The 26,806-nt window shown below is 54.1% G+C and overlaps 1 protein-coding gene across 2 annotated transcripts; it reads left to right on the top strand.

Moving 5' to 3' along the window:
* The first annotated feature begins 1,097 nt into the window (after window positions 1-1,097).
* On the top strand, window positions 1,098-26,806 carry CLTB (clathrin light chain B). 2 transcript variants are annotated; one of them, XM_030808460.1, is made up of 6 exons: window positions 1,098-1,534; window positions 7,383-7,429; window positions 20,107-20,224; window positions 21,477-21,588; window positions 22,726-22,779; window positions 26,315-26,806. In XM_030808460.1, exons 1-6 carry the CDS (start codon window positions 1,348-1,350, stop codon window positions 26,484-26,486), a joined length of 690 nt encoding a protein of 229 aa, XP_030664320.1. In that variant the 5' UTR covers window positions 1,098-1,347; the 3' UTR covers window positions 26,487-26,806. The 2 variants fall into 2 exon arrangements, with proteins under 2 accessions (XP_030664320.1, XP_030664321.1); XM_030808461.1 differs by lacking the exon at window positions 22,726-22,779.

Consider the following 26,806-nt stretch of genomic DNA (forward strand, 5'->3'; position numbering starts at 1 on the left):
AAGTCCCACATTAGAAATAGTAGACAGCCGCCGGGCGCGGTGGCTCACGTTTGTAATCCCAGCACTTTGGGAGGCCGAGGCGGGCGGATCACGAGGTCAGGAGATCGAGACCACGGTGAAACCCCGTCTCTACTAAAAATACAAAAAATTAGCCGGGCGTGGTGGCGGGTGCCTGTAGTCCCAGCTACTCGGAGAGGCTGAGGCAGGAGAATGGCGGGAACCCGGGAGGCGGAGCTTGCAGTGAGCCGAGATTGCGCCACTGCACTCCAGCCTGGGCGACAGAGCGAGACTCCGTCTCAAAAAAAAAAAAAAAAAAAGAAATAGCAGACAGCCCAAATCCCACGGTGTTTCTTTGCATCGTCTCCCTGTACCGCGTGTTTAAATGTCACAGCGCCTCACACACAGTGCTTTGACAGGCCATTTGCCATCTGTTGGTCTCACTGGATTGTAATCTCCGCATGGCCATGGCTGGATTTTATAAAACGTTGCTGTCCTGGTGCTTGGCAAAGCGCAGGCAGGAAGGAGGCATTCAGAGCCTGTTCACGGAGGGCAGCGGGCAGCGTGGAGAGTGGTAGGCTGCCTGGGTCTGCCTTTCTCAGGCTGGTTCATACCTAAAGGACATTTAAGGGGCCCAGCGGGGCCATCCAAACCCTGGTCGTATGAACTGAAGCCTCCTCAAGGGAGATACACAAAAAAATGCACAAAACAACACGGCCTAGTGGGGAAGGACCTGGACTTACATGAGAAGGTGCGGGTCAGCCTTTCCCAGCCTCAATTTTCCTCTTCTTACAGAGGTGGAGGCTCATAGAATGAGGTCCATGACATCCCAGCTTAGAAGAAACTTTTGCAGAATGAATCAGGAGCCAGGTCTGCGCTCCCGAGGCCAGAGCTGGCCTCCTGTCGCGGCTCTGTGTACGGCCACTCTGTGGTCCTGCGTTTCGCCTCTAGACCGGGCGGGAGCTGTGACTCGCCCAGGTTTCCTGGACACGAGCAGCTGGGCGCCGCTGCGGAGGGAGGGAAGCGCCGCGCGGGTCCCGGGCCCAGCGCTGCGCCCAGTCCTGAGGCGCCCTCCTGCGGCCGCTGCTCGGCGCCCTCCCGGCCCTGCGGCCCCGCCCCCGCGGTGACGTCACCGCATTCCGGCTCCGCTCCTCCCGCCGCGGCGCCCGCACCGCAGTGACAGCCAGCCGGGCCCGGTGGCGGAGAGGAAGTGCGGTCCGCGCCAAGCCCGTCCCCGCCGACGCCGGCTCCCCGCGGCTCGGGTGACAGCGTCGCGGCCGCCGGACGCAGCGCGGGGCAGGCGCAGGTAGAGCCGAGCGCAGCGGAGGCTCCGGCGGAGGCGCGGGGAAAATGGCTGATGACTTTGGCTTCTTCTCGTCGTCGGAGAGCGGGGCCCCGGAGGCGGCGGAGGAGGACCCGGCGGCCGCTTTCCTGGCCCAGCAGGAGAGCGAGATTGCAGGCATAGAGAACGACGAGGGCTTCGGGGCACCTGCCGGCAGCCATGCGGCCCCCGCGCAGCCGGGCCCCACGAGTCGGGGTGAGTCAGCGCGGGGCCTGGAGCGGGGCTCAGGGCGCGCACCCGGGGGACCCCGGCCGGGGCCCAGCGGCACAGGGAAGAGAGCCTGCTCTAGGCCAGCCGGGGCAGGAGCTGGGGGACGTGGGGAAGAATCTTCTTGGAGGTCTCCATGTAGGACTTCCGAGCTGGGGATGAGGCCTCGCCTGGGGCTGTGGATCTGGTGACTCCTGGGACAGGAATTCGGTCATGACATTTCATCCCCAGGCCAGCTTCCCCGCTGCCTGGCTCTGGAATCCAACTCCAGCTCAGTTTTGAGAGTCCCTCCTGAGCCTCCTAATAGCCTGGGTGTCCCAGGCTCCCAGCTAAGTGTGCAGGTGTGGGCAGAACACAGCCCTCCTGGCCCCTCAGGCTTAGCTCTCTCCTGCAGCTGGGAAAAAAGAGGACCCTGAGTGCTCCAGGAACTCACTAACCTCCCCCGGTGACCACCTGCCATTCGGCAGTCGCTGGGCTAAGCGCCTTGGTTACATTTAATCACTTCATACACGTGATTGAACCCATTTCAGAGATGGTAAAACTGAGGCTTAAGGGGGTATGCTATTGAAATAACTAGTAAGTGGCAGATCAAGAATTTAAACCTGTTTCTTTTTCTTTTATATATATTTTTTCTTTTCCTTTTTTTGAGATGGGGTCTCGCCATATTGCCCAGGCTGGTCTTGAGCTCCTGGGCTCAAGCAATCCTCCCACCTCTGCCTCCTAAAGTGTTGGGATTACAGGTGTGAGTCACCACACCTGGCCGTGAATTTAAACCTGTTTCTGTCAGACTCGAAGCCCTCTCCACCTGACCACACTGCCTTCCAAATGTCTGACTCTGAGTTAGACACCGGAGTGTGGGCCGCAAAGAGACATCAGTCAGATGCGGTAGGGCCCTTCAGGGTTTTTGTAGTTGTCCACTTAATGGTTTTCCAAAGGTGGTCCGGGGCTATTATGATTTACTGTGATTGGCTTCAGACCTCAGAGTTCAGGGCCTAGTCCCTGTGAGATCATCTTTATCAATGATGTTTCTGCCCTGGTTCTGGCTAGCAAGAATGATTTTGCAAAATATTTAGTAAAAAAGTAGATATCACCTTCATGGGTGCATCCAAAACAGGTTTTACTTCCTGTTAATGTCATTTTGGAGAGGTTTATGGGCCTGTTGTAATAAGTGCTGACGTATATACATATAGACATGTTTTGGTTAATGATGTTTACAAGGCTCTTCACAGCTATGTTTGTATTTGTTCAACGTTTGCTGAGCACCTACTGTGTGCCAGGACACTGGGGATACAGAAATGAATAAGATAGTTCCTGTGGCTGAGGAGTTTGAAGCAACTCTGTATCTCCTTGATATGAGAAATGTAACCAGGCTTTTGTAACATGCAAGAAACTGGTGGCCCAGAGAATCTGAGTATCTTGCCCAGAGTCACACAGCCAGGAATGACCCATCTAGGACTTGATCCCACGCCTCCCAACTCTGGGCTCCATGCTTTTTCAAATGCTGTGGAGCCTGGGCAGCACGGTGAAACCCCATCTCTACAAAACATACAAAAATTAGCCAGGCATGGTGGCATGTAGCTGTAGTTGTAGTTCCAGCTACTGGGGAAGGCTGAGGCAGGAGCATAGCTTGAGCCCGGGAGGTGTAGGTAGGTCGCAGTGTGCTGTGATCATGCCACTGTACTCCAGCCTGGGCAGCAGAGTGAGACCCTGTCTCAAAAAAAAAAAATCTATAGCAGTCACCTCCCTGGGAGGAGATAGGATGTGGGATGAGAAGCACGGGGTCTTTTGCCACCTGTCTGAGACAGCAATGGAGGGCTTCTGAAGTGGAAGCTTCCAGCACCTCAGCACAGAATCTGCCCTGTCCCAGGGAATTTCCAAGAAATGCCTGCCCCAGTTAATGCACCAGTATTCATTGGACCACACCTCTGTGAGACCACCCTTTTCCTCAGTCTGGCTCACTGGGGCCTGTTGGGGGAGGGGTGCAGGGAAGAGGAGGGAGGCCTTGTGGGGAGGTCCTACTGAGGGGAGCCATTGTCAGAACCTTAGGAGAGAGAAGATGGGATTCAGGCTGAGGGCAGCCAGATGCCTGAGGGAGCTGAGCAGGTTGCGGCCTCTCCCAGGATGGTGGGGCTCCAGGGGCTTACAGCCTGGATGGCAAGTTCTGTCGTTGGCAGGAGTGGGGCACAAATTGGCCTCAGACCCGAGGTGACAGGGAGAGAAACAACGACACGCTTGCTTCTTCCACGGAGGTGCCGGGGACACAGCCTTCTGAGGGTCTCCCAGGCGCATACCTGCTGACTCTGCAAAGGCTCAGCTGCCCTCCTTAGTCGGGTTGGGGAGCAGGGAGGTGTTGAGGGATGGCGGCTCACTGGGTGGCCAGATGGGCTAGAATTGATCTGACCTTCTCAGCCTACGCAGTGCTGAACAGGTAATCTTCCCCTGACCAGGGATGTGTGCCAGGAGCCTGGATGGGGCAGAGAAAAAGTGCCCTGGCCTGCTGAGAGCTGGGCAAAAGCTGGCTTAGCAGCAGCCACCAGTCAGTACCTCTGAGGCACCTTCTCTTAGATGTCGGGGTCCTCAGATTAGCAGTCTCTGTGCTGACACTGGGCTCAGTTGCCCCTGGGGAAAGAGGTATCTGGTGTAGGTCTGTGCTGGACCCACAGGGATCCCCTCCTCTCTGGCTGGATCTGTGGCCCTGGGTGATCTGGATGATGGACACTTTGTTTCCATTCATCAGCCTTGGGTAGGTTTCCATTTTCACACCCAGTTTTCTGAGCACCAGGCCTGGCTCTGACTTGCCTGTCAGTTCTGGGCAAGCCCATTTCCCCCGCTGGGCCTCAGTAAGCTCACAGGAATGTTCTGGACCCTCTCTGCCCTTGTTCCAAAATGGGTCAGGCAGCTGAGGGAAGCAAACACCCAGGGGTTTATCCCCGGGACGTGTCTCTGCCTCAGTCCTGTTCTGCCGGCCTGTGAGTGTGGACTCTGGTGATGTGCAGTGGGCGGGTGGAGAGCACTGTGGGAACAGGTACTTGGAATGCTGCGTGGGTGTGTGTGGACTCCTAAGGAGGCCGAAACTGCATGTCCAGAGGAACACTCTCGAGGCTGAGGCAGAGAGACTTTCTGAAGGTCAGGGTAGACCCCGGGCAGCTGCGTGCAGATGTGGGGTCTGAGACTGGGGTTGGTCAGGGTGGAGTGGGGTGGTGCAACTTCTCGAGAAGGCCAAGTGTACAGACCAGCATCACAGGGAATAGACCCTGGTAACGTGAGGCCCTGCTAGAAGAGACACCCCAGCAGAAGAAGCCCCTTTGCAGAAGATGCTGCCACTGAAATGCTACTGGTCCCACTGTGATTTAGGGGCCAGGACACCCATGCAGGAGAAGCCTTATCTGAAGGAACGGGGGTGACAGCTGACAGAGTTGGTTGGAATCAATCACTGTTTGACTGTGAAAGCAAAGTCAATTATGATTTATGTCACCAGGGATTATTTCCATGGGATTAAGTACTCCTCCCTTGAGTCCCCAGGCCAAACCCACTGTCACTGCTCACAGCCCTCTCTGGCTGGTGAATGGCTATTTGTCCATCTGCCTAATAACCTCATGTGGCCTGCATGGCTTTTTGCTAGGAGGCACAGCAGTTTCTGAGAGCCTTGCAGATAACAGCAGGCCTCAAAAGAACAATTCAACTTCCATTTAGCCAATAGTTTACTTCTCACCCGTTCCATGCTGGAGCCCTGAGGAGCTGAATAGGACACAGAGCCTGGTAAGGGGGTACACACGGCCCCTGGGGGGCACAAGAGGGTGCGGGATACTCTATGATATCCTGGGGTACCCCGGAAGTGAGACCTTCCATAAGTGCCTAGGGAAGTAAAGGAAGCAGAGGAGGGCTTCCCAGAGGAGGTGACTTATGAGCTGGACCTTGGAGAATAAATGGAGCCAAAAAGCATTCTTTTTTTTTTTCTTTTTGAGATGGAGTCTCACTCTGTTGCCCAGGCTGGAGTGCAGTGGCGCGATCTCAGCTCACTGCAAGCTCCGCCTCCCGGGTTCACACCCTTCTCCTGCCTCAGCCTCCCGAGTGGCTGGGATTACAGGCGCCTGCCACCACGCCCGGCTAATTTTTTGTATTTTTGGTAGAGACGGGGTTTCACTGTGTTAGCCAGGATGGTCTCGATCTCCTGACCTCGTGATCTGCCCACCTCAGCCTCCCAAAGTGCTGGGATTACAGGCATGAGCCACCACGCCCAGCCCAAAAAAGCGTTCTTTAGAGAGGGAAGCAGGAAGAAAGCTTGGGGATGAGGGTGGTGTGTTTGGGGAAGGAGGAAACCAGAATTTAGGGTTTGTGGGACGGGCTGGTGGGAAGTGAGTCAGGAATGGGCAGGGCCAGATTGTAGAGATCCTCGTGTTCAGGGTTAGATGTGTTCATCTGGCGAATATTTATTGAGTCCCTGTTATGTGCCAGGGGCTGTTGCAGGTGGGCCTCATCATGGATGAAACCAAGTCCACACCCTCATGGAGGGTCTGTTCGTTGGGGGAAGACAGATAATAAACACATACACAAATAAACATAGCAGGCTGTAGTAAGTGCGCTTAATACTGCTGGAGGAATAGGAAGGGGTACGCAAGGGGTGGATGGGGGTGTGGTCAGGGAGGCCTTTAATTAGGCAGCATTTGAGCAGAAGCTGAAGGGAGTGAGGGAGCAGCCTTCCAGGCAGAGGGAACAGCACCTGCAAAGTCCTTAAGGCAGGAGCAGGCGCTATAGGCCACTGTGGTCCATGGGAAGTGGATTTCTTTGGAGTTTGTTTTCATGACATTTTGAGTCAGAGGAGAGGCACAGGTAAGTGCATGTTTTACAGACTGTCAGCCCTGGCAATTGGTTTGAAAGAGGGATGGGAGAGGCTGGAGTCAAGGGGGCCTGTGAATGGGCAAAAGCCATGCATTCGTTGTCTTTCTTTCATGCATTTATTTACTTGTTTAGTCAACAAATAATTATTGAGCACCTGCAAAGTCACAAGTGCATGCAAGTCTCTGGGAAAGACACAGGAGAAGAGAAAGAGACACAGTTATGTCTTCCCAGGTGTTTGCCGCTAGCAGGCAAAGCAGTTGTGCAGGTGCAAGGTGCTGAGGGCCTGGGCTGGGGCTGAGCTGCGGGAGAGAGTGGAGGGCAACTGTGAATGTCACTGTTGTAGCAGAAGCCCCAGGAATTTGTGACTAATCAAATGTCAAGGAAAGGGACAGGGAGGAGTCACTGCTGAGGGCAAACTTAGTTCCTTCTGGGAGGGGCACAAAGAGAAAAAAATATGCCAGGTGCTTCTGGTGGGAACTGCAACTCCTGCTCTCCCAGGAGGAGCGGTTGCTCAAGGCACCTCAGGGACAGGCAGAGACACGTAGGCCCCTCTCTTCCTTATCCAGTATAGCCCCCGCCCTGAGCTGACAGCAGCCCAGCCTACTCACCAGGCACAGGCTTCACAGGTAATCTGGCCATTCCCAGCCATGACCAGGGGTCAGTGATTTCAGGTAGGTAAGGAGCTATTACTGGCTGGGTGATTTTGAGCAATCGCATGGCCTCTCTGAGCCTCAGCTTGAGTATCTGTAAAATGGGTTGACAACAATTTCATTGCAGGGCTGTGGTAAAAATAAAATGTACTAATGGCTATGAGAGGCTTTATAAACAGGGATGGGATTGAGCCTAAGTTATATATATATCCATTATGTCTGTTTGCATATGGGTCAATATATACATGGGTGTACACAGAGTTTGGGTTGAGGGGCTAATGTAGGACCATTTCCTGCTTGCTATAAGCTAAACAGTGAGTAATGCTATCTCCTTGTTCTCTTTCCAGCTGGTTCTGAGGACATGGGGACCACAGTTAATGGAGATGTGTTTCAGGTAAGTAGGGCTCTGTCTCAGCAGTGGTGAGGACCCACAGCCCTGGTCTCAGTAACTTAAAGCCTCATTGTTGTAGGCTTACAGCTCCAAGTTCTCCTGTTCATTATGTCTGATGCATTAGGGTGGGAACATAGAGAAAGGTTTTTGGCATGTTTTTTTGTCATGTAGAGGGCAGGGAAGAAGAATAAGGACCACTAGAGATCGAGATTGATGGGGAGCAGCCTCAGGTTGCCCATGGTGATGTCTGGTTTTGCGAGGGAAAGGTCAAGTGGTCCACAGTGGCATGAGATGAAGGCAGCACAAGGCCCTCCCTGACCATGCACCACTGACGGGAGGCAGAACCCAGGCCATCTCCACACACAGGGTGGGCCATTTGATCCAGAGATTCCACTTCCAGAATTTTCCCAAAGGAAATAATTGGACAAGGCCACCCAGATTCTTTGCAGGATTATTTATAATGGCAGATAAATTGGAGACGACTTAAGTGTCCAGCATCAGGGGACTGAATAGATAGATTAGAAAACCAGGCTGTTGTTAAAAAGGGCAATCAGGGCTGGGCGCGGTGGCTCACGCTTGTAATCCCAGCACTTTGGGAGGCCGAGGCGGGCAGATCACGAGGTCAGGAGACCCCGTCTTTACTAAAAATACAAAAAATTAGCCGGGCGTGGTGGCAGGCACCTGTAGTCCCAGCTACTCAGAGAGGCTGAGGCAGGAGAATGGCGTGAACCCGGGAGGCGGAGCTTGCAGTGAGCCGAGATTGCGCCACTGCACTCCAGCCTGGGTGACAGAGCAAGACTCCGTCTCAAAAAAAATAAATAAAAATAAAAATAAAATAAATAAAAATAAAAGGGGCAATCAGGGCCGGGCAGAGTGGCTCACGCCTGTAATCCCAGCACTTTAGAAGGCTGAGGTGGGTGGATCACATGAGGTCAGAGTTCAAGACCAGCCTAGCCAACATAGTGAAACCCCATCTTTACTAAAAATACAGAAAATTAGCCGGTCATGGTGGCAGGTGCCTGTAATTCCAGCTACTCGGGAGGCTGAGGCAGGAGAATCATTTGAACTCAGAAGGTGGAGGTTGCAGTGAGCCGAGATTGCGCCATTGCTCTCCAGCCGGGGAGATAAGAGTGAAACTCTGTCTCAAAAAAAAAAAAAAAAAGGGGCCGGGCGCGGTGGCTCACGCTTGTAATCCCAGCGCTTTGGGAGGCCGAGGCGGGCGGATCACGAGGTCAGGAGATCGAGACCACGGTGAAACCCCGTCTCTACTAAAAATATAAAAAATTAGCCGGGCGTGGTGGCGGGCGCCTGTAGTCCCAGCTACTTGGAGAGGCTGAGGCAGGAGAATGGCGTGAACCCGGGAGGCGGAGCTTGCAGTGAGCCGAGATCGTGCCACTGCACTCCAGCCTAGGGGACAGAGCGAGACTCTGTCTCAAAAAAAAAAAAAAAAAAAAAAAGGCAATCAGATCTTCCTGTATTGACACGAAAAGATGTCCACAATACATTAAGTGGAAAAAGCAGCAGAATAATATACACAATATGGTCCTTTTTTTTTTTTTTTAATTTTAAAAATATGTTTGGGCTGGGCACGGTGGCCCATGCCTGTAATCCCAGCACTTTGGGAGGCCGAGGTGGGTGAATCATGAGGTCGGAAGATTGAGACCATCCCGGCTAACACGGTGAAACCCCATCTCTACTAAAAATACAAAATTAGCTGGGTGTGGTGGCACATGCCTATAATCCTAGCTGCTTGGGAGGCTGAGGCGGGAGAATAGCTTGAACCCGGGAGGTGGAGGTTGCGGTGAGCCGAGATCACGCCACTGCGCTCCACCCTGGGGAACAAGAGCAAAACTCTATCTCAAAAAATAAATAAATAAATAAAAGTTTGCACTACGTATCTGAAAGGATGTGTACCAGCTGTTAACAATGGTTAGCCCCAAGGGTCGGGTGGGATGGGGATAAGAAAAGGGCATTCACTTTCACTGGGTTGTTTACAAATTCTTTAAGTGGTTTTATACTACAAAAAAGGAGGAAAACCCAGCCGGGCACAGTGGCTTACGCCTGTAATCCCAGATTTTGGGAGGCTGAAGTGGGAAGATCACGTGAGTCCAGGAGTTTGAGACCAAACTGGGCAACATAGTAAGACCCCATTTCTGCAAAAAATGAAAAATTAGCTGGGGCAATAGTGTGTGCCTATAGTCCCAGCTACTCAGTAGTCTGAGGTGGGAGGATTACAGCTTGAGCTGGGGAGGTCCAGGCTGCAGTGACTATGATTACACTACTACACTTAGCCTGGGTGAGTCTTTTTTTTTTTTCCCGTGACGGAATTTTGCTCTTATTGCCCAGGCTGGAGTGCAATGGCACGATCTTGGCTCCCTGCAACCTCCGCCTCCTGAGTTCAAGTGATTCTCCTGCCTCAGCCTCCTGAGTAGCTGGGATTACAGGTACCCACCACCACGCCTAGCTAATTTTTTGTATTTTTAGTAGAGACGGCGTTTCATCATGTTGGCCAGGCTGGTCTCGAACTCCTGACCTTCAAGTGATCCACCCACCTCGAGCTCCCAAAGTGCTGGGATTACAGGCATGAGCCACTGTGCCCGGCATGACAGTCTTAAAAAAAAAACAAAAAGGAAAACCCTAGTAGGTGTATTTCTAGTTAAGACTGCTTCTGTCTGCACCCACTTAACTCTCTTCCCTTTGCATACACACAAATCCATTTTAGTACTTTGAGGGAACTCAGACCACAGAGGCATGCAATAGTCCTCTCTTCGGCCCCCCCAACCAGATGCCTGGTGGGGCTAAACCTCCCCTCAGAGCCCTCATTCTCACTCAGATTGGGCCAAAGACCCTTGATCCTGGGGACTTTGGCTGTGGGATCTTCTGAGCCCCGCCCTGGAGGAGCTGGCTTCTTAAATCCTCTGCGGGAGTAAACAATACTTATTTTCTTACGTAAGAGGGATGGGCTGGTACCTTATGCAGGGAAACTGGCCAAGTCCTGTTTCTGGAAAATTACTCAACTATCAGCAAGCTGGAAAAGTCGATCTCTAGGACTTCAGCAGCTTCATGTCTAGTTGGGCCCGAGGGAGTCAAAGAATGAGGATTTGCTTCTGTGCAGCTTGGTAGATCATTGCGACTTAGGCTGCCCAGGCTCTGCGCACATTCAGAAGGACTTTGCTTGACTCCACAGTTCTGTGTCCTAAAGTGGACCTGGAGCTGGAGATACGCTTGGAACCACAGAAGTATGTAGAACATGGCCGGGCGCAGTGGCTCACGCCTGTAATCCCAGCACTGGGAGGCTGAGGTGGCTAGATCACTTGAGGTCAGGAGTTCAAGACCAGCCTGGCCAACATGGAGAAACCCTGTCTCTACTAAAAATACAAAAATTGGCTAGGCAGGGTGGCGGGTGCCTGTAATCCCAGCTACTCAGGAGGCTGAGGCAGGAGAACTGCTTGAACCTGGAGGCAGAGGTTGCAGTGAGCTGAGATCGCACACTGCACTCCAGCCTGGACGACAGAGTGAGACTTTGTTTCAAAAAAGAAAGTACCTAGAACACTCTGAGCAGGATCATTTACCTTTCCTAAAGATTTGCATCACGAAGCTCAGAGAGGTGAAATGGTGAATGCAAAGTCACCCAGGAAATCAGCCACTTCTGGAGTGCACCCCATTTGACTGACTTGGGGTGAGCCCTGGGTGAATCTGGGTGATTCACCTGGTGCACCCAGGTCACTCACTTGGGGTGAGCCCTGGGTAAATCTGAGGAGCCGTGGGCCTCCTTTCCAATCTCAGTGAGAACTCTTACTCTCACTGTGACTAAGAATCACAGCAGGTGTGTTTATTTGTAAATCATATCACATCAGTGCCATCCTAGAATCCTTACAGGCAGGGCAGGGCCACAGATGAGCTTAATCACTCAGAAGCTTAGTGGCAAAGCCCCAGCTTGCCTGTATCTCCTGACCTCTGACCCGGTGTGCTTTGCATTAGCACTCTGCTGCTGGAACTGGCTGGCCACAGCACCTGGGTCACAGGTGGAGAGCCCCAGCTCTTTAGGACTGAGCATAGCAGGTCTGGCCTGCACCTGCAGGGGGAGGAGAAACCTTGGCCTGTGCACACCCAACACTTTCAAGGATCCTGGACAGAGCTTTTGTGCTTCCTTTCTTACTCTTTTCTGCAGCCTGTGCACCACTAGCGGGTCCAGCTACAAACCCAGTTGCCAATACAGCCTAAGGGCGAGCCTGCCCACAACTATTCCAGTTCCATTTGGCACAGCCAAGGGCAGGGACAGAAGGGCCCTGCAGGACTCCGCCTCCCCACCTTTGCACAGATCCTCTCTCCTTTCCCCTAATACTCCCATCATCCTCCTTTGAGCTACTTAGAGGAATCAGCAGCTCAGCTTAGCTTAGATTTAGCTGATCAATCCCAAAGAAGGATGTGGCTCATCCTCTTGGCCATCCCTGGAGTCGCAGCACGCGCTTGGCTGGTGTGGGTCCACAGAGGCTCTCATGGATGGGCCCACCAGAGGGGTCCCTCAGGAGAGGGATTCTAGGGAGCTAGACTGAGACAAGCCTGGCCCTGACTGTCGCCTCCTGCCTTCTGGTCCTGGCCATTCCTGCCCCTTTCTCTCTCCAGAGCTTGGGAGGGGGGGTCAGAACACTGCTGTAGCCGCTGGTGAGCTCTCCTGGTTGCCAACCCTCCTGGCTGTGACTGATCTCCCCACTGAGATGCTCAGGTGATTAAAGGAGAGCCCAGTTGTGGCCCCTGACACTCACTGTCACTGGCAAGGGTGGGGACAGGGGCAGGAAAATAAGTTCTGAGCAGCCCGGAAATAATGAGTGGTGACTGCTTCTCGGGGCTTTGCCTGCTGGCAGCACCACTGTGCTCTCCTGGTCATGGTGCACGGGGGGCCAGCAGGTGTGGGGCCTGCCACACTGGAACAGCGGGCCGCAGCAGCCATGCTGCCCCTCACACGCACATGCCCTCTGTGGCTGCAGAGTGTTGCCACAGCATCTCGTGAGCCTCACTTCCCACTGGCAGTAGGATATTGCCACTCATTTAACAGGTTTGAAAGCCAAGCTGTCCAGGGAAGGGACTTCTCAAAGGTCGCGAGTCCAGTGAGCGGCAGAAGGGGGATGTAAAGCCCAGCCCCTCTGATGGAGTGTCCAGCACTCGTCCCGTGCCCTCCACACCCCTGTGTACCTAGCTACTTGTTTATTCACTTGGTTTATACGTTTGGTCGTTTATTCATTTGGTCAGTGCACATTCTTTTATGGCCACACACCTGCTAGGGCAGTGAATAAACGGATATGGAGACAAATCCACTAGGTAGTTTGTCTCCAAAGAGCTCTCTTTTTTTTCTTTTTCTTTTTCTTTTTTTTTTGAGAGACAGGGTCTTGCTCTGTGGTTGAGACTGGAGTGCAGTGGTGTGATCATGGCTCACTGCAGCCTTGACTCTTGGGCTTAAGTGGTCCTCCTGCCTCAGCCTCCTGAGTAGCTGGGACTATAGGGAGGGCCACCATGCCTGGCTAATTGTTTAATTTTTTATGGAGATGTGGTCTCACTATATTGGCCAGGCTGGTCTCGAGCTCCTGGGCTCAAGCAATCCTCCTGCGCAGCCTCCCAAAGTGCTGGGATTACAAGTGTGACCCGCTGCGCCTGGTCCCAAACTCGCTTCTGATAGAAGACAGGGACCTGGAAAGAAGTGAATGGGAGCCCAGGAAGGTGAGGGCTTGGCTCTGGGGAAGCATTAGGAGCTGACAGATTGAGTTCTTCTCTGTGTGGGCACCAGCCAAGCGCTTTGCATGCATGATCTCCCTGAGTCCTCCCAACTCCCTGTGATGCCGGTTGGCATTATTCCTGTTTATACAGGAGGTTTAACGACTCGCTCGAGTTGTGCAGCTAGTAAGAGGTAAAACTTGAATCCAGGATCAGGCGCCAGAGCCTGCAGTAAAGTTAGGGAACGCAACTGTGAGGCGACGCTGGCAGGAGGTTCCGAGGCTCCCCAGGGGGATGTGGGTGGCCTTGGCCAAGGGAAGAGCATGTGCAAAGCCACAGAGGGTCGGTCACTCAGTCCGGGGTTCACCCGAGCCTGGGACCTGCTGCACGAAGGGACGTGCCAGGAGAGGCCAAAGGTTTCGGGTGAGCCCTGTGTAGCCCCCACTAGAGTGCATCAGTGGGCCTTGCAGCTGGTGGCAAGTGGCAGAGATGTGAGCCCAGTTTGGCCAGGCTTGGCACCTTGGGCCTGGGGCAGGACACCGTGGAGGCTGAGTTTCCTTAAGGCTGTTCCCACACCCAGACTGCAGGCTGCAGCGGAGGTTTAGATGGAGTCAGAAGACCTGGACTTCACTTTCTGCTTTTTCCCAGCTGGCTGGCTGTGGGCTAGTCACTTAACTGCGCTGAGCCTGGTTTCTCGTTTGTAAAATGAGAATTAGAGGCTCCGCTCCGCTGCCCCAAAGGTCTGTGGAAAAAAGTGCTCTGCAGCCCCGCACGCTTCTCACAAATTCCTGACCCAGCCCCTAGGTGAGCTGAGGGTGGTGTGTGGGAGTGTGTCCCAGAGGAAGGCGGGCCATGAGACCTGGGGGCAACCGGAGCTGGGGACCCAGTCTCTAGTCTTCTCTTGAGAGGGAGACAAGCAGGCACACAAACCATGCCTCACAGAAGTGACTTTGGGCCCTATTAGCTACTATGTGGTGAGTCACACCCAGCAATTCAGTTTGAATCCTGGTTCTGCCACTTCCTGGCTGGATGACCTTGGCTCTTTGGAGATAGAGTTTTCCTACCAGTGAAACAAAAAGAATAAAACTTGGCTGGGCGTGGTGGCTCATGCCTGTAATCCCAGCACTTTGGGAGGCTGAGGCAGGCGGATCACTTGAGGCCAGGAGTTTGAGACCAGCCTGGCCAACATGATGAAACCCTGTCTCTACTAAAAATAAAAAATTAGCCGGCGTGGTGGTGCCCACCTGTAATCCCAGCTACTCGGGAGGCTGAGGCAGGAGAATCACTTGAGTCCAGGAGGTGGAGGTTTCAGTGAGCAGAGATCACGCCACTGCACTCCAGCCTGGGCAACAGAGCGAGACTCTGTCTCAAAACAAACAAACAAAAAAAGAAACAGCCCGGGCACCATGGCTCATGCCTGCAATCCCAGCTCTTTGGGAGGCTGAGGCGGGTGGATCACAAGGTCAGGAGTTCAAGACCAGCCTGGACAAGATGGTGAAGCCCCGTCTCTACTAAAAATACAAAAATTAACCGGGCGTGGTTGTGGGCACCTGTAATCTCAGCTACTCGGGAGGCTGAGGCAGAGAATTGCTTGAACCCGGGAGGTGGAGGTTGCAGTGGGCCGAGATCACGTCACTGCACTCCAGCCTGGGCGACAGTGCGAGACTCCACCTCAAAAAAAAAAAAAAAAAAATCAGGGCAGGCTTTATGGAGATGGCGGGCCCTGAAGGATACAGATGAAAAGAGACTCCCGCCCAGGGCCCCTCTCCACTCCTCTCCTCCCATATCTGGTGGCATCTGTGTATCCATTTCCCAAAGGCTCCTGGTCCACGTGATTCTTACACGTGCTGGCTCTTGGCCTGAAATGCCCTTCCCCATCTCTCCCCACTGTACTCTGTCCCCAGGCAAGAATGGTGCCCTGCCTTCCCCGCTGTCTTTATCTGACCTGTGTTCCAGCAAGGTTCATATTTCCCCAGCCATGGTTCTCAATTGTGAGGGACTCCCTGTCCCAAATTCCTGGAAGATGTCTGCTCATCCCTGTCCCCAAGCCTGAACATCTATGAATTCATTCAGTATCTTGGAAGGCTCCTGCAGCCAGGCCCTCCCAGTGCTGGGTGCTGTTTGGAAACAGGCAGCCTCTGCCCTCATGGCAGGGAGGGAAGGGGAAGGACACAGACAATAAACAGGTAAACAAGCCAAGGCCTCAATCAGGAGGCAGGGGAAGCCCTAGGAAGCTGTAGACCCTCGATTCTGGGGGAAGAATGTTCCAGGCAGAGCCTCTGAGGGGATACAAGATGAGCTTGCATGAAGGCCAGTGTGGCAAGAGTGCACGGACAGAGGACAGAAATCAGAGGCCCAGGGAGAGACCAGATCACTTTAATTTTGTTCTAGCCATAATAGGGAGCCTTCAGATATTTTATTTTATTTTTATTTATTTATTTTTTGAGACAGAGTCTCGCTCTGTTGCCTAGGCTGGAGTGCAGTGGCACGATCTCGGCTCACTGCAACCTCCATCTCCCGGGTTCAAGCAATTCTCCTGCCTCAGCTTCCTGAGTAGCTGGGATTACAGGCGCCCGCCACCACACGTGGCTAATTTTTGTATTTTAGTAGAGATGGGGTTTTACCACGTTGCCCAGGGTAGTCTCGAACTCCTGGGCTCAGGCAATCTGCCTGTCTCAGCCTCCCAAAGTGCTAGGATTATAGGTGCGAGCCACCGTGCCCGGCTGCCTTTGGATATTTTAAAGTGTGACATGATAAATCAGATTTAGGCTCCGAACAGGTCATTCGGGCATTTTGTGGAGATGGGGCTGCAGGAAGCAGAGACCAGCAGAGGTCCAGGCCCGGGGCGGTGAGGGCCGGAGGGAGAGTTTTAGAGATTGCGATGACAGGCCCTGCTGATGACTTGCACGGGGGATGGGAAGGAAGAAGAAATAAGGACAAACAGGAGGCTGGGGCCTCAGCACCCTCGGGAACTTGTTCAATGTCCCTAGGCTTTCATTTTAACATCTGGAACAAAAATCCAAGAAAGCAAAGGAGGTTTTGTGAAAATGCTGTGCAACACAAGGCGAGTGAATGAGTGATGATTGCGGGAGGCAGCCCGCACTGCCCCTTCTGATAGACCTAAAGGCTGAGGTCTCGATGCCTGTGGATGTCACCCTGAAGACAACGCTCAGATATTACCCTCTCTTCCCTTCCTCCTCCCCCACAAGGGCATTGTGGTGCCTTTTTCTCAGACGGAGGGTGGGGCAAATTTGGAGAATGAAAAGTGAAGTGACGTTCGGGATTCCTGTTAAACACCCACATGGGCTGGCACGGAGAAAGGGCTCAGTACATGTTTGCTCAAGGAGTGGGGATTGGGTGGTGGTCAGATGGATGCCTTCATTGTATTTTTATTTTTATTTCCAACTTCTCTGACCTCTCAGGTCATTTCAGACAAAGGCAAGTGCTGGGAAGAAAATAAAATAGGGCACCTGGATAAACCCGTGTACACAAAGTAATAGTGCAGTTGTCTGCAGATGGAAGGCTCTGTAGGTTTGGGCAGTGGTGCTGGGAGAAGTCCCTGGTAGCCTGGCCTTATAGTAGCATTGTTCCCAGAAAGGAGCAGCAGTGAACTTGTGTTCTCTGGATAAGGGCCCCAGAAGGGTCCACTGGGATGTTGGGAGAGAGTCTCTGAATTGAAATGCAGTGCTGTGCTGGAGAGGAGTAAGGGCGGTGCCCAGCTACTCCGATGATCCCAGGAGCCAGGCTGTACCCCTGTCCTTGCCTGCCCTTCCCTCACTCCCCAGGCAGCTGGAGACCGTAGCCCTGATGTTCCTTCTATATGTTCCCTCTCCCAGAGCTCCTCCTTGAACCGGGTGCCTGCTGGCTCCAGGGGTCTTTGCTCATTCAGCCACTGCTTACTGAGCACCTGCCAGGCACTGAGGATAGGTGGGCGCCGTAGGACAGAGAGTGTGCCAGACAATCCTGTGTGGAGGAGATGTCAAACAACGCAGGCAGTCATGGCAGTTTTGATAAGTTGCTTGAAGGAGGAGGAGGGAGGGGAGACTATTGCAGGCCAGAAGTGCAAATGCCTGCAGACAGGAATGCGGAGGGCGTGGGTGCCAGAGCGGGTGTGGCTCGACCTGGATTGGAAAGGCTTTGCCAGACCAGAGGGTGCCACACCCTTGTGAGCAGAGCTCACGGTGCTCAGCGCTTTGGGTCCCCGGCTCTGGCAAGGGGTGGGGAGACATGAGCAGAGCCCCTGCCTGGGAGTCAGGGACCTGGACGCTAGCCCTGGCTCTGCCACTATGTTGTGCCATGTCTCTGGGCCTCAGTTTCCTCCCCTGTAAAATGGGAATGAATAATAATAGTAGTAATTCTAGCTACTATTCACTGAGCCATCACTCCACACCAAGCACTCTTCTAAATGTCTCACAAATATTATAGCATTAAATCACAACAGCTCTTAGAGGTGTTCTTAATATTATTCCTTTTTTTTTTTTTTTTTTTTTTTTTGAGATAGAGTCTCACTTTTATTGCCCAGGCTGGAGTGCAATGGTGTGATCTTGGCTCACTGTAACCTCCCCCGCCCCACCCCGGATTCAAGTGATTCTTGTGCCTCAGCCTCCTGAGTAGCTGGGACTACAGGCGCGGGCCACCACGCCCAGCTAATTTTGTGTTTTTAGTAGCGATGGGGTTTCACCATGTTGGTCAGCCTGGTCTCGAACGCCTGACTTCATGTGATGCACCCGCCTTGGCCTCCCAAAGTGCTGGGATTACAGGTGTGAGCCACCGTGCCCCTTCTATTCCCATTTTTCTTTCCTTTGTTTTTTTGAGACCAGGTCTCACTCTGTGGCCCAGGCTGGAGTGCAGTGGTACGATCTTTGCTCACTGCAACCTTCACCTCCCAGGCTCAAGCTATTCTCCCAGGTCCCAGCCTCCTAAGCAGCCACCACGCCCGGCTAATTTTTTGTATTTTTAGTAGAGACAGGATTTCGCCATGTTGGCCAAGCTGGTCTCGAACTCCTGCCCTCAGGTGATCTGCCCACCTTGGCCTCCCAAAGTGCTGGAATTACAGGCATGAGCCACCATGCCTGGCCTTTTTTTCCGTAATTAAAAAAATTTTTTTGAAAATAGTGATAGGGTCAGCTGGGCACAGTGGCTCAAGCCTGTAATCCCAGCACTTTGGGAGGCCGAGGCAGGCGGATCACGAGGTCAGGAGTTCGAGACCATCCTGGCCAACATGGTGAAACCCTGTCTCTACTAAAAATACAAAAAAATTAGCCAGGCGTGGTGGCGGGCGCCTGTGGTCCCAGCTACTCAGGAGGCTGAGGCAGGAGAATGGCGTGAACCCGGGAGGCGGAGCTTACAGTGAGCCGAGATCGCGCCACTGCACTCCAGCCTGGGTGACAGAGCGAGACTCCGTCTCAAAAAAAAAAAAAAAAAGGAAATAGTGACAGGGTCTTGCTGTGTTGCCCAGGCTGGTGTTAAACTCCTGGCCTTAAGCGATCCTCCTGCCTTGGCCTCCCGAAGTGCTGCGATTATAGGCATGAGCTACCATGCCCAGCCCCATTTTTCAAATGAGAAAACAAAAGTCAGGCAAGTTAAGCAATTTCTCCTAGGCCTTACAAACATTTCATAGTATCAGAGGTGGCATCTGAACCGAGGCAGCCAGGCCGCAGAGTCCAAGTTCTTCCCCAGGGTGTGATCTGAGCTATGATCATGCTGCATATCTCAGGGATGCTTCTCTACTCAACAAACATCTACTGAGCATCTGCGGGGCCAGGCACTGTGCTGGGCTCTGGGGACATAGCAGTGAAAAGGACAGAGATGACATTCTGATGGCAGAGACAGACAAACACATTATAAAGTAAGGTCCTTTTGGGCTGGGCACGGTGGCTCAAGCCTGTAATTCCAGCACTTTGGGAGGCTGAGGTGGGTGGATTACCTGAGGTCGGGAGTTCGAGATCAGCCCGACCAACATGGAGAAACCCCGTCTCTACTAAAACTACAAAAAATTAGCTGGGTGTTGTGACGGGCGCCTGTAATCCCAGCTACTCAGGAGGCTGAGGTAGGAGAATCACTTGAACCTGGGAGGCAGAGGTTGCGGTGAACCAACATTGCGCCATTGCACTCCAGCCTGGGAAACAGAGGGACACTCCATCTCAAAACAAAAAACAAAAAACCAAAAAAGATAAAGTGAGGTCTTTTTGGACTAAGTGTTAGGAGTTAATACAACCACAAAAGAGAGTGATTTTAATGACAGTAACACGAGGGACTCACTGTGCCAAGCAGTATTTTTATTTTTTATTTTTATTTATTTATTTTTTGAGACAGAGTTTTGCTCTTGTTGCCCAGGCTGGAGTGCGATGGCGCGATCTCGGCTCACTGCAACCTCTGCCTCCCGGGTTCAAGTGATTCTCCTGCCTCAGCCTCCAGAGTAGCTGGGGTTACAGGCATGCACCACCACGCCTGGCTATTTTTTTGTATTTTTAGTAGAGTTAGGGTTTCTCCATGTTGGTCAGGCTGGTCTCGAACCCCCAACCTCAGGTGATTCGCCCGCCTTGGCCTCCCAAAGTGTTGGGATTATAGGCATGAGCCACTGCGCCCGACGTTCTTTATAATTTTTAACTCATTTCATCCTTATGTCCTCCCATGGGAGTGCATACTGTTATTTAGCCCATTTTATGACAAAGAAAGTGGCTGGCACACGCTTTCTTGAGTCTCCTGCTTCGGGGGTATCAAAAGCTTTGGGCCGGAGGCAATGATTAGGCACAGAGAGGGTGAGTAACTTGCCCGCAGTCACACAGGTGGTGGAGTGTTGCTGGCAGAGGGAACAGCAAGTGCAAAGATAGGTGTAGTCACTGGAGACGGTGGGTATGAAGGTTGTTTGAGGCTGAGTTATCCAGACATGAGCAGGTCCCCAGCAGGGGCAGCAGAGACAGCGGGGCAGGAGTGCTGGCTGGATAGACTGCTGTGTGTTTGTGTTCTAGGAGGCCAACGGTCCTGCCGATGGCTATGCAGCCATTGCCCAGGCCGACAGGCTGACCCAGGAGCCTGAGAGCATCCGCAAGTGGCGAGAGGAGCAGAGGAAACGGCTGCAAGAGCTGGGTGAGGGCGGGGCTGAGGCGGGGTTGGCTGGGTGGGCTGTGTGTGGGGTGGAGTGTGTGGGGTGGAGTGTGTGGGGTGGGCTGTGTGTGGGGTGGAGTGTGTGGGGTGGAGTGTGTGGGGTGGGCTGTGTGTGGGGTGGAGTGTGTGGGGTGGAGTGTGTGGGGTGGAGTGTGTGGGGTGGAGTGTGTGGGGTGGGCTGTGTGTGGGGTGGAGTGTGTGGGGTGGAGTGTGTGGGGGTAGAGTGTGTGGGGTGGAGTGTGTGGGGTGGGCTGTGTGTGGGGTGGAGTGTGTGGGGTGGAGTGTGTGGGGTGGAGTGTGTGGGGTGGAGTGTGTGGGGTGGAGTGTGTGGGGTGGGGCTGTGTGTGGGGTGGGTGTGTGGTGGGGGTGGAGTGTGTGGGGTGGAGTGTGGGGGTGTGGGGTGGAGTGTGTGGGGTGGAGTGTGTGGGGTGGGTGTGTGTGGGGTGGAGTGTGTGGGGTGGGTGTGTGGGGTGGAGTGGTGGGGGTGGAGTGGTGTGGGGTGGAGTGTGTGGGGTGGAGTGTGTGGGGTGGAGTGTGTGGGGTGGGGTGGGGTGGTGTGTGGGGTGGAGTGTGTGGGGTGGGCTGTGTGTGGGGTGGAGTGTGTGGGGTGGGTGTTGTGTGTGGGGGTGGGGTGTGTGGGGTGGAGTGTGTGGGGTGGGTGTGTGGGGTGGAGTGTGTGGGGTGGGGCTGTGTGTGGGGTGGAGTGTGTGGGGTGGGCTGTGTGTGGGGTGGAGTGTGTGGGGTGGGCTGTGTGTGGGGTGGAGTGTGTGGTGGGGTGGGCTGTGTGTGGGGTGGAGTGTGTGGGGTGGGTGTGTGTGGGGTGGAGTGTGTGGGGTGGAGTGTGTGGGGTGGAGTGTGTGGGGTGGGCTGTGTGTGGGGTGGAGTGTGTGGGGTGGAGTGTGTGGGGTGGAGTGTGTGGGGTGGAGTGTGTGGGGTGGAGTGTGTGGGGTGGGCTGTGGTGTGTGGGGTGGAGTGTGTGGGGTGGGGGTGGAGTGTGTGGGGTGGAGTGTGTGGGGTGGGTGTGGGGGTGGGTGTGTGGGGTGGAGTGTGTGGGGTGGAGTGTGTGGGGTGGAGTGTGTGGGGAGTCCTTGGAGTGCATGGGACCCTGCATGCCTTAATGTGGGACTGGGCTGGTGCGGCCCTGAGGCTGCCTGGCAGGGGCCAGCGGAAGAGCGCGGCCGGGCCTGTGTGTCCCAGCTGGAAAGCAGCCACTCATTCTTCTGTGGGGTCCTAGATGCTGCATCTAAGGTGACAGAACAGGAATGGCGGGAGAAGGCCAAGAAGGACCTGGAGGAGTGGAACCAGCGCCAGAGTGAACAAGTAGAGAAGAACAAGATCAACAACCGGTGAGAGGGCTGTAGGGACATGAGGGGCTTGGGGACATGAGAGGGGGGGACATGAGGGGTCCTATGGGGACATGAGGGGGCATGGGGACATGAGGGGGCCATGGGGACATGAAGGGGTGGGGATATGAGGGGCTGTGGGGACATGAGGGGGCTGTGGGGACATGAGGGAGCTGTGGGGACATCAGGGGGCCGTGGGGACATGAGACGGGCTGTGGGGACATGAGAGGATGGGGACATGAGGGAGCTGTGGGGACATGAGAGGGTGGGGACATGAGGGAGCTGTGGGGACATGAGAGGGTGGGGACATGAGAGGGTGGGGACATGAGGGAGCTGTGGGGACATGCGAGGGGCTGTGGGGACATGAGGGGGCCGTGGGGACATGACTGAACACTGCCCAGTGCTCCCCGCCTTTGAGGCTGTGCCCTTCACAGTACAAGGTCTTCCAGGAAGGGAAAGGCCTGTTCTGGGAAAAGCTACCCTTCTGTGTAGGGAACTGCTGCATGCCAGGCTCTGGGGTAGGCACTGAGGAGATGGAGATAAGGAGGACCCAGTCTTATGTCCTCAAAGGGCGCAGAGAAGAAAAACACACATGTTCAACTGAGCTCGAATACAGTAGGGCCCTCTGCACGAAGGCCATGGAGGCAAGGAAACAGGTCAGGGAGAGACCTCTGTGTCTTGGGACTTGGGCTTTGGAAGATGACTAGGAGGTCATCAGGGAAAAAAGGGCAGGGGATAGGGGGGTGCATTCTAGTCCTGGGTACGAAAGAAAAAAATGTGATGTATTAGGCACCAGGGAGTGGTGGGAGAGAAGGCAGGAACCTGTGGACTCACACTGTAAGGGCCTTGGCTGATGAGTTGGGCAGTGACGTGGGCGGTGGGGAGCCACTGAAGGTGTTTGAACAGGAGTAACATGATCAGGGATGAATTTTAGAGAAGGCGCTGGGGCCAGGGTGAAGGTCCCCATTCTCCTGTTTGGGGCTGTGGGTCGTTGCTGAGCCTTCCAGAACTACGCTTCCTAACACTTCTCCCACTGGAGGTACTAATGCTGTCTCTCTCTCTCTCTAACCTTCTGCCTGCCTGTCTGTCTTGCCATCTGTCTTCCCCCACCTAACCCCTTCCCTCAATCTTTCCCTCAAGGATCGCTGACAAAGCATTCTACCAGCAGCCAGATGCTGATATCATCGGCTACGTGTACGTGTCTCTTTTGCTTCTCTGTTGGGGGAGCTAGAGAGCAAATGGCCACCACAGTTTCTTGAGGTTCCTGCTTGTGGGATATAACTGAGTGTGGCTGGGCTCGGAGCAATGGTCAGAGCAGGAGGCAAATGCCCTCCCTGGTGGGTGCAGGCACCAACCACCTCCCTCCCTCCAGCGAATTGGAGGCTGCTTGGCTAAATCAGAGCCCTGCAGGATAATGGCAGAGAAAGGAATGTGCTTGCCACTCATTTCCATGTGGGAGGGGCAAATGGCAAAGCACCCCAGCTCCCTCCCTCTGAGATGTCTCTTGGTGGGTGTGTGGGGTGAAGGGTTTTTTTTTTTTGAGATGGAGTTTCGCTCTTGCCGTTCAGGCTGGAGTGCAGTAGTGTGATCTTGGCTCACTGCAACCTCCACCTCCCGGGTTCAAGCGATTCTCCTGCCTCAGCCTCCCGAGTAGCTGGGATTACAGGCACATGCCACCACGCCCAGCTAACTTTCGTATTTTTAGTAGAGATGGGGTTTCACCGTGTCGGCCAGGCTGGTCTTGAACTCCCGACCTCAGGTGATCCACCCACCTCAGCCTCCCAAAGTGCTGGGATTACAGGCGTGAGCCACCGCGCCCAGCTGAAGGGGTCTTTTATTGAACAAAACAGACACTGAGCATGGGATGCTGGGGGCATGTAAAGGACAAGAGCTGCTCCTTTGTGACGTGCATCTCTTCCTCCTGCCCCGGTGCACTGACTTTGGCCATCAGCCCCTGCCCAGACCACCACAGGCCCCCTCACATGTTTCAGGTTTGGGGTCTGCTTGGTGTGATGAGTAATCAAGACCAGGATTGGCAAACAGGTTTTATCTCATGCCAACCTCAGTTAATTGGCAGAGACATCCTGGAGGGTGGCAGTGGGGATTCTGGAGCTGAAGAGAAGGTACTTGCTGTTCTTCACTCTAGGTGTGCCCTTGCAGCCCGTGATGTGTCAAGGCTAAGCCTCCTCTCACAGGGCACAGAGCACACCAGAGCCTTCGTCTGCTTCCTTCCACTCTCCCTCATTTAGTACTCTTTGGCACTCGCCTTGTGCCAGATTGGTAAGACACCCACAGGCCGCCCCCACCGTGCTCATGGTCTGGAGTGTGTTGTGATAAGGGCCTCGTGGAAGGACACACACAGTGAGCTCTGGAAGCCACTCTCTGCCTGGGAGCCTGGGCAGGCTTCAGAGATGCAAGACCTTCAGCTGACCTTAAAGTGTGAGAAGGAGTTTGCTGGATAGGGAGGGTGGGAAGAGAAGGTGGGAGGAGCAGCTGGGGCCAAGGCATCCAGAGAGAAAAGGCCCAGCTGGCTGCAGTGGCTGAAGCTCTACAGGCCCGCATGGTGGGGATGGGTGGGGATGAGTGGGAGCCGAGGCTGGGAGGTGGTTGGCTTGGGGCTGGCTGCAAAGCTCCAGTTGTGCCAAGGCTGAGCTCAGACTTGATCCAGAAGGCAGTGGGGAGCCATGGGAGGCTTCCAGCAAGGGATGGGATGTCAGATGGGCATGGGTGCCGTGAAATACCACAGGGGGCTCGATGCTTCTGTTGAGCCTGAGGAAATGGCCCAGAGAGCACCCAGGAGAGCCCTGAAGACAGAGTATAGACCAGGGCTTCTCAAACTTTTTTTTTTTTTTTTAAGATGGAGTCTCGCTCTGTCGCCCAGGCTGGAGTGCAGTGGCGTGATCTCAGCTCACTGCAACCTCTGCCTCCTGGGTTCAAGCAATTCTCCTGCCTCAGCCTCCTGAGTAGCTGGGACTACAGGCGCCCACCACCACGCCCGGCTAATTTTTTGTATTTTTTAGTAGAGACGGGGTTTCACCATGTTAGCCAGGATGATCTCGATCTCCTGACCTCGTGATCCGCCCACCTCGGCCTCCCGAAGTGCTGGGATTACAGGCGTGAGCCACCGCGCCCGGCCACACCCAGCTAATTTTTTGTATTTTTAGTAGAGATGGGGTTTCACCATGGTGGCCAGGCAGGTCTTGAACTCCTGACCTCAAGTGATCCACCCGCCTCTGCCTCCCAAAGTATAGGGATTACAGGAGTGAGCCACGGCGCCCAGGCTCAAACTTTCACATGCCTATGAATTACCAGGGGGTCTGGTGAAAACCCTGATTCTGATTCAGCAGGACTGTGGGGAGGCCCAAGAGTCTGCATTTCTGACAAGCTCTGTCGTCATGCTGATGCCATTGGACCATGGACACTTTGAGCTGCAAGGACAGAGGGGAGCCTCTGGACCCTGAAGGGACACAGCTCCTAGGATAGCTCCCCTCATCCCCACTTGCCACCCAGCTCCATGCAGCACCTTCCTTTTTCCCAGGCCTGTTTACTACCTCACTGAATTCTCAGTCCGGTGAAATAGTTGGTAGGGCAGAGCTATGACCCTTATCTTACAGGCTAGGAAATGAGCATACAGCCAGCATCCCTAGAGAGGGGCCAGGTCACCTGATCCAGGGTCAGCTCTTCCATGGAGAGCTCCTGCCATCAGTCGTGTCTGGCATCGGCAGAACTGGTCCTGCTTGAGATGGTGAGGGGACTTCCAGGGACTTTGAGCGACCCTCGCTGGTCAAACAGGACATAGACCCAGCTCTCCTCACCTAAGAATCCCTTATTGTCTTTCTCTTAGTGAGTCCCACGTGTAGATTTTGTCCTTTACTAGACTGTATTTACTTGTTTCCCCACTGTCCCTTAGTCGGTGGCTTCTGTAACTGTCAACCAGAACTTCTGATGAAGGACCGCCAGTTTTCATCCTAACTTGATTCCCACCAAAAGCAGACTGCAGTGGAGCATTCATGCCCCAGCTGTGGCCCCATAGACACAATGCTGGTTCTGGGCTACAAAGGGCTCTGTAGTGAAATATGCTTGGGATGTGGTGGATTCCATCACATACCCACTTTGGAGGGTCACGATGCACACAGCACATTAAAGGCTTTGAAAGTCTTGCTATAAAGATCCTCTTTAGCTGGGTTTTCCGTAGATATTTGACCACAGTCTTTCTGGAGAATGCTCATACAGAACATTCAGGAATGCTGAGCTAGGTGCTTCTGTTAGGTGGTTAGTCAGTGTCCTACTTCTGCCAAGTTTTTGGAAATGGTGAAATAGCCAAGGTCCTGCATTAGGTCCTCCTAGGACCTCCAAGGGTCTTTAGGTGTCAGGAACCCCAGGTTGGGAACTCCTGATGGGGAGGTAATGAACAGAGAGTGCCTCGGCTGGGAAGACCTTTCTGAGGAGGTAAGGCCCGCACTGAGACCTGAATGATAAGAAGCAGCAAGCCAGGAGCAGGTCTGGGAGAAGTGTGTTCCAGGAAGAGGTGATAGCAAGTGCCAAGGTCCTGAGGCAGGACCAAGCTAGGCTTCCCCTTGCGCCAAGGCTGCCATCCTCTGAAGTCAGGGGGGCACAAGGCTGGAGAGGACAGAGTGCCCCAGAGTAGGCTGGGCACAGCAGCCTTGCTCAAGGGAAAGGCTGGGGGAAAGCAGACTGCTAGAAAACCCTGTCCTATCTCCACCTGCAGGGCATCCGAGGAGGCTTTCGTGAAGGAATCCAAGGAGGAGACCCCAGGCACAGAGTGGGAGAAGGTGGCCCAGCTATGTGACTTCAACCCCAAGAGCAGCAAGCAGTGCAAAGATGTGTCCCGCCTGCGCTCGGTGCTCATGTCCCTGAAGCAGACGCCACTGTCCCGCTAGGTGCCTGCTAGGTGCATGGCCACAGAGCATGGGCCGGGCCTGGGCACAGGAGCAGCAGCTGCTTTGGTCGGGGTGGAGACTCGCAGCAGCTGCTACTCACAGCCTATTCCACTCCTCTCCATCTCCAGGCGCTGGGAGGGGGACCCTCACCCCTCTCACGTCTCACTCCCTCCCGGCCCTATGGTCCAGCCCCTCACGCCTCCTCTCAGTCTACTCAATTGTGACTGTCCCTCCTGATGTATTTTTTTTCTTGGCTTAAAGGGTGTGTTGTTAACTCTTTTTACACTTATTTATTATCATTCTCATTTCTCTGGAAGCCA

The sequence above is a fragment of the Nomascus leucogenys genome, unplaced genomic scaffold (assembly GCF_006542625.1).
Source record: "Nomascus leucogenys isolate Asia unplaced genomic scaffold, Asia_NLE_v1 Super-Scaffold_3019, whole genome shotgun sequence".
Taxonomy (NCBI): domain Eukaryota; kingdom Metazoa; phylum Chordata; class Mammalia; order Primates; family Hylobatidae; genus Nomascus; species Nomascus leucogenys.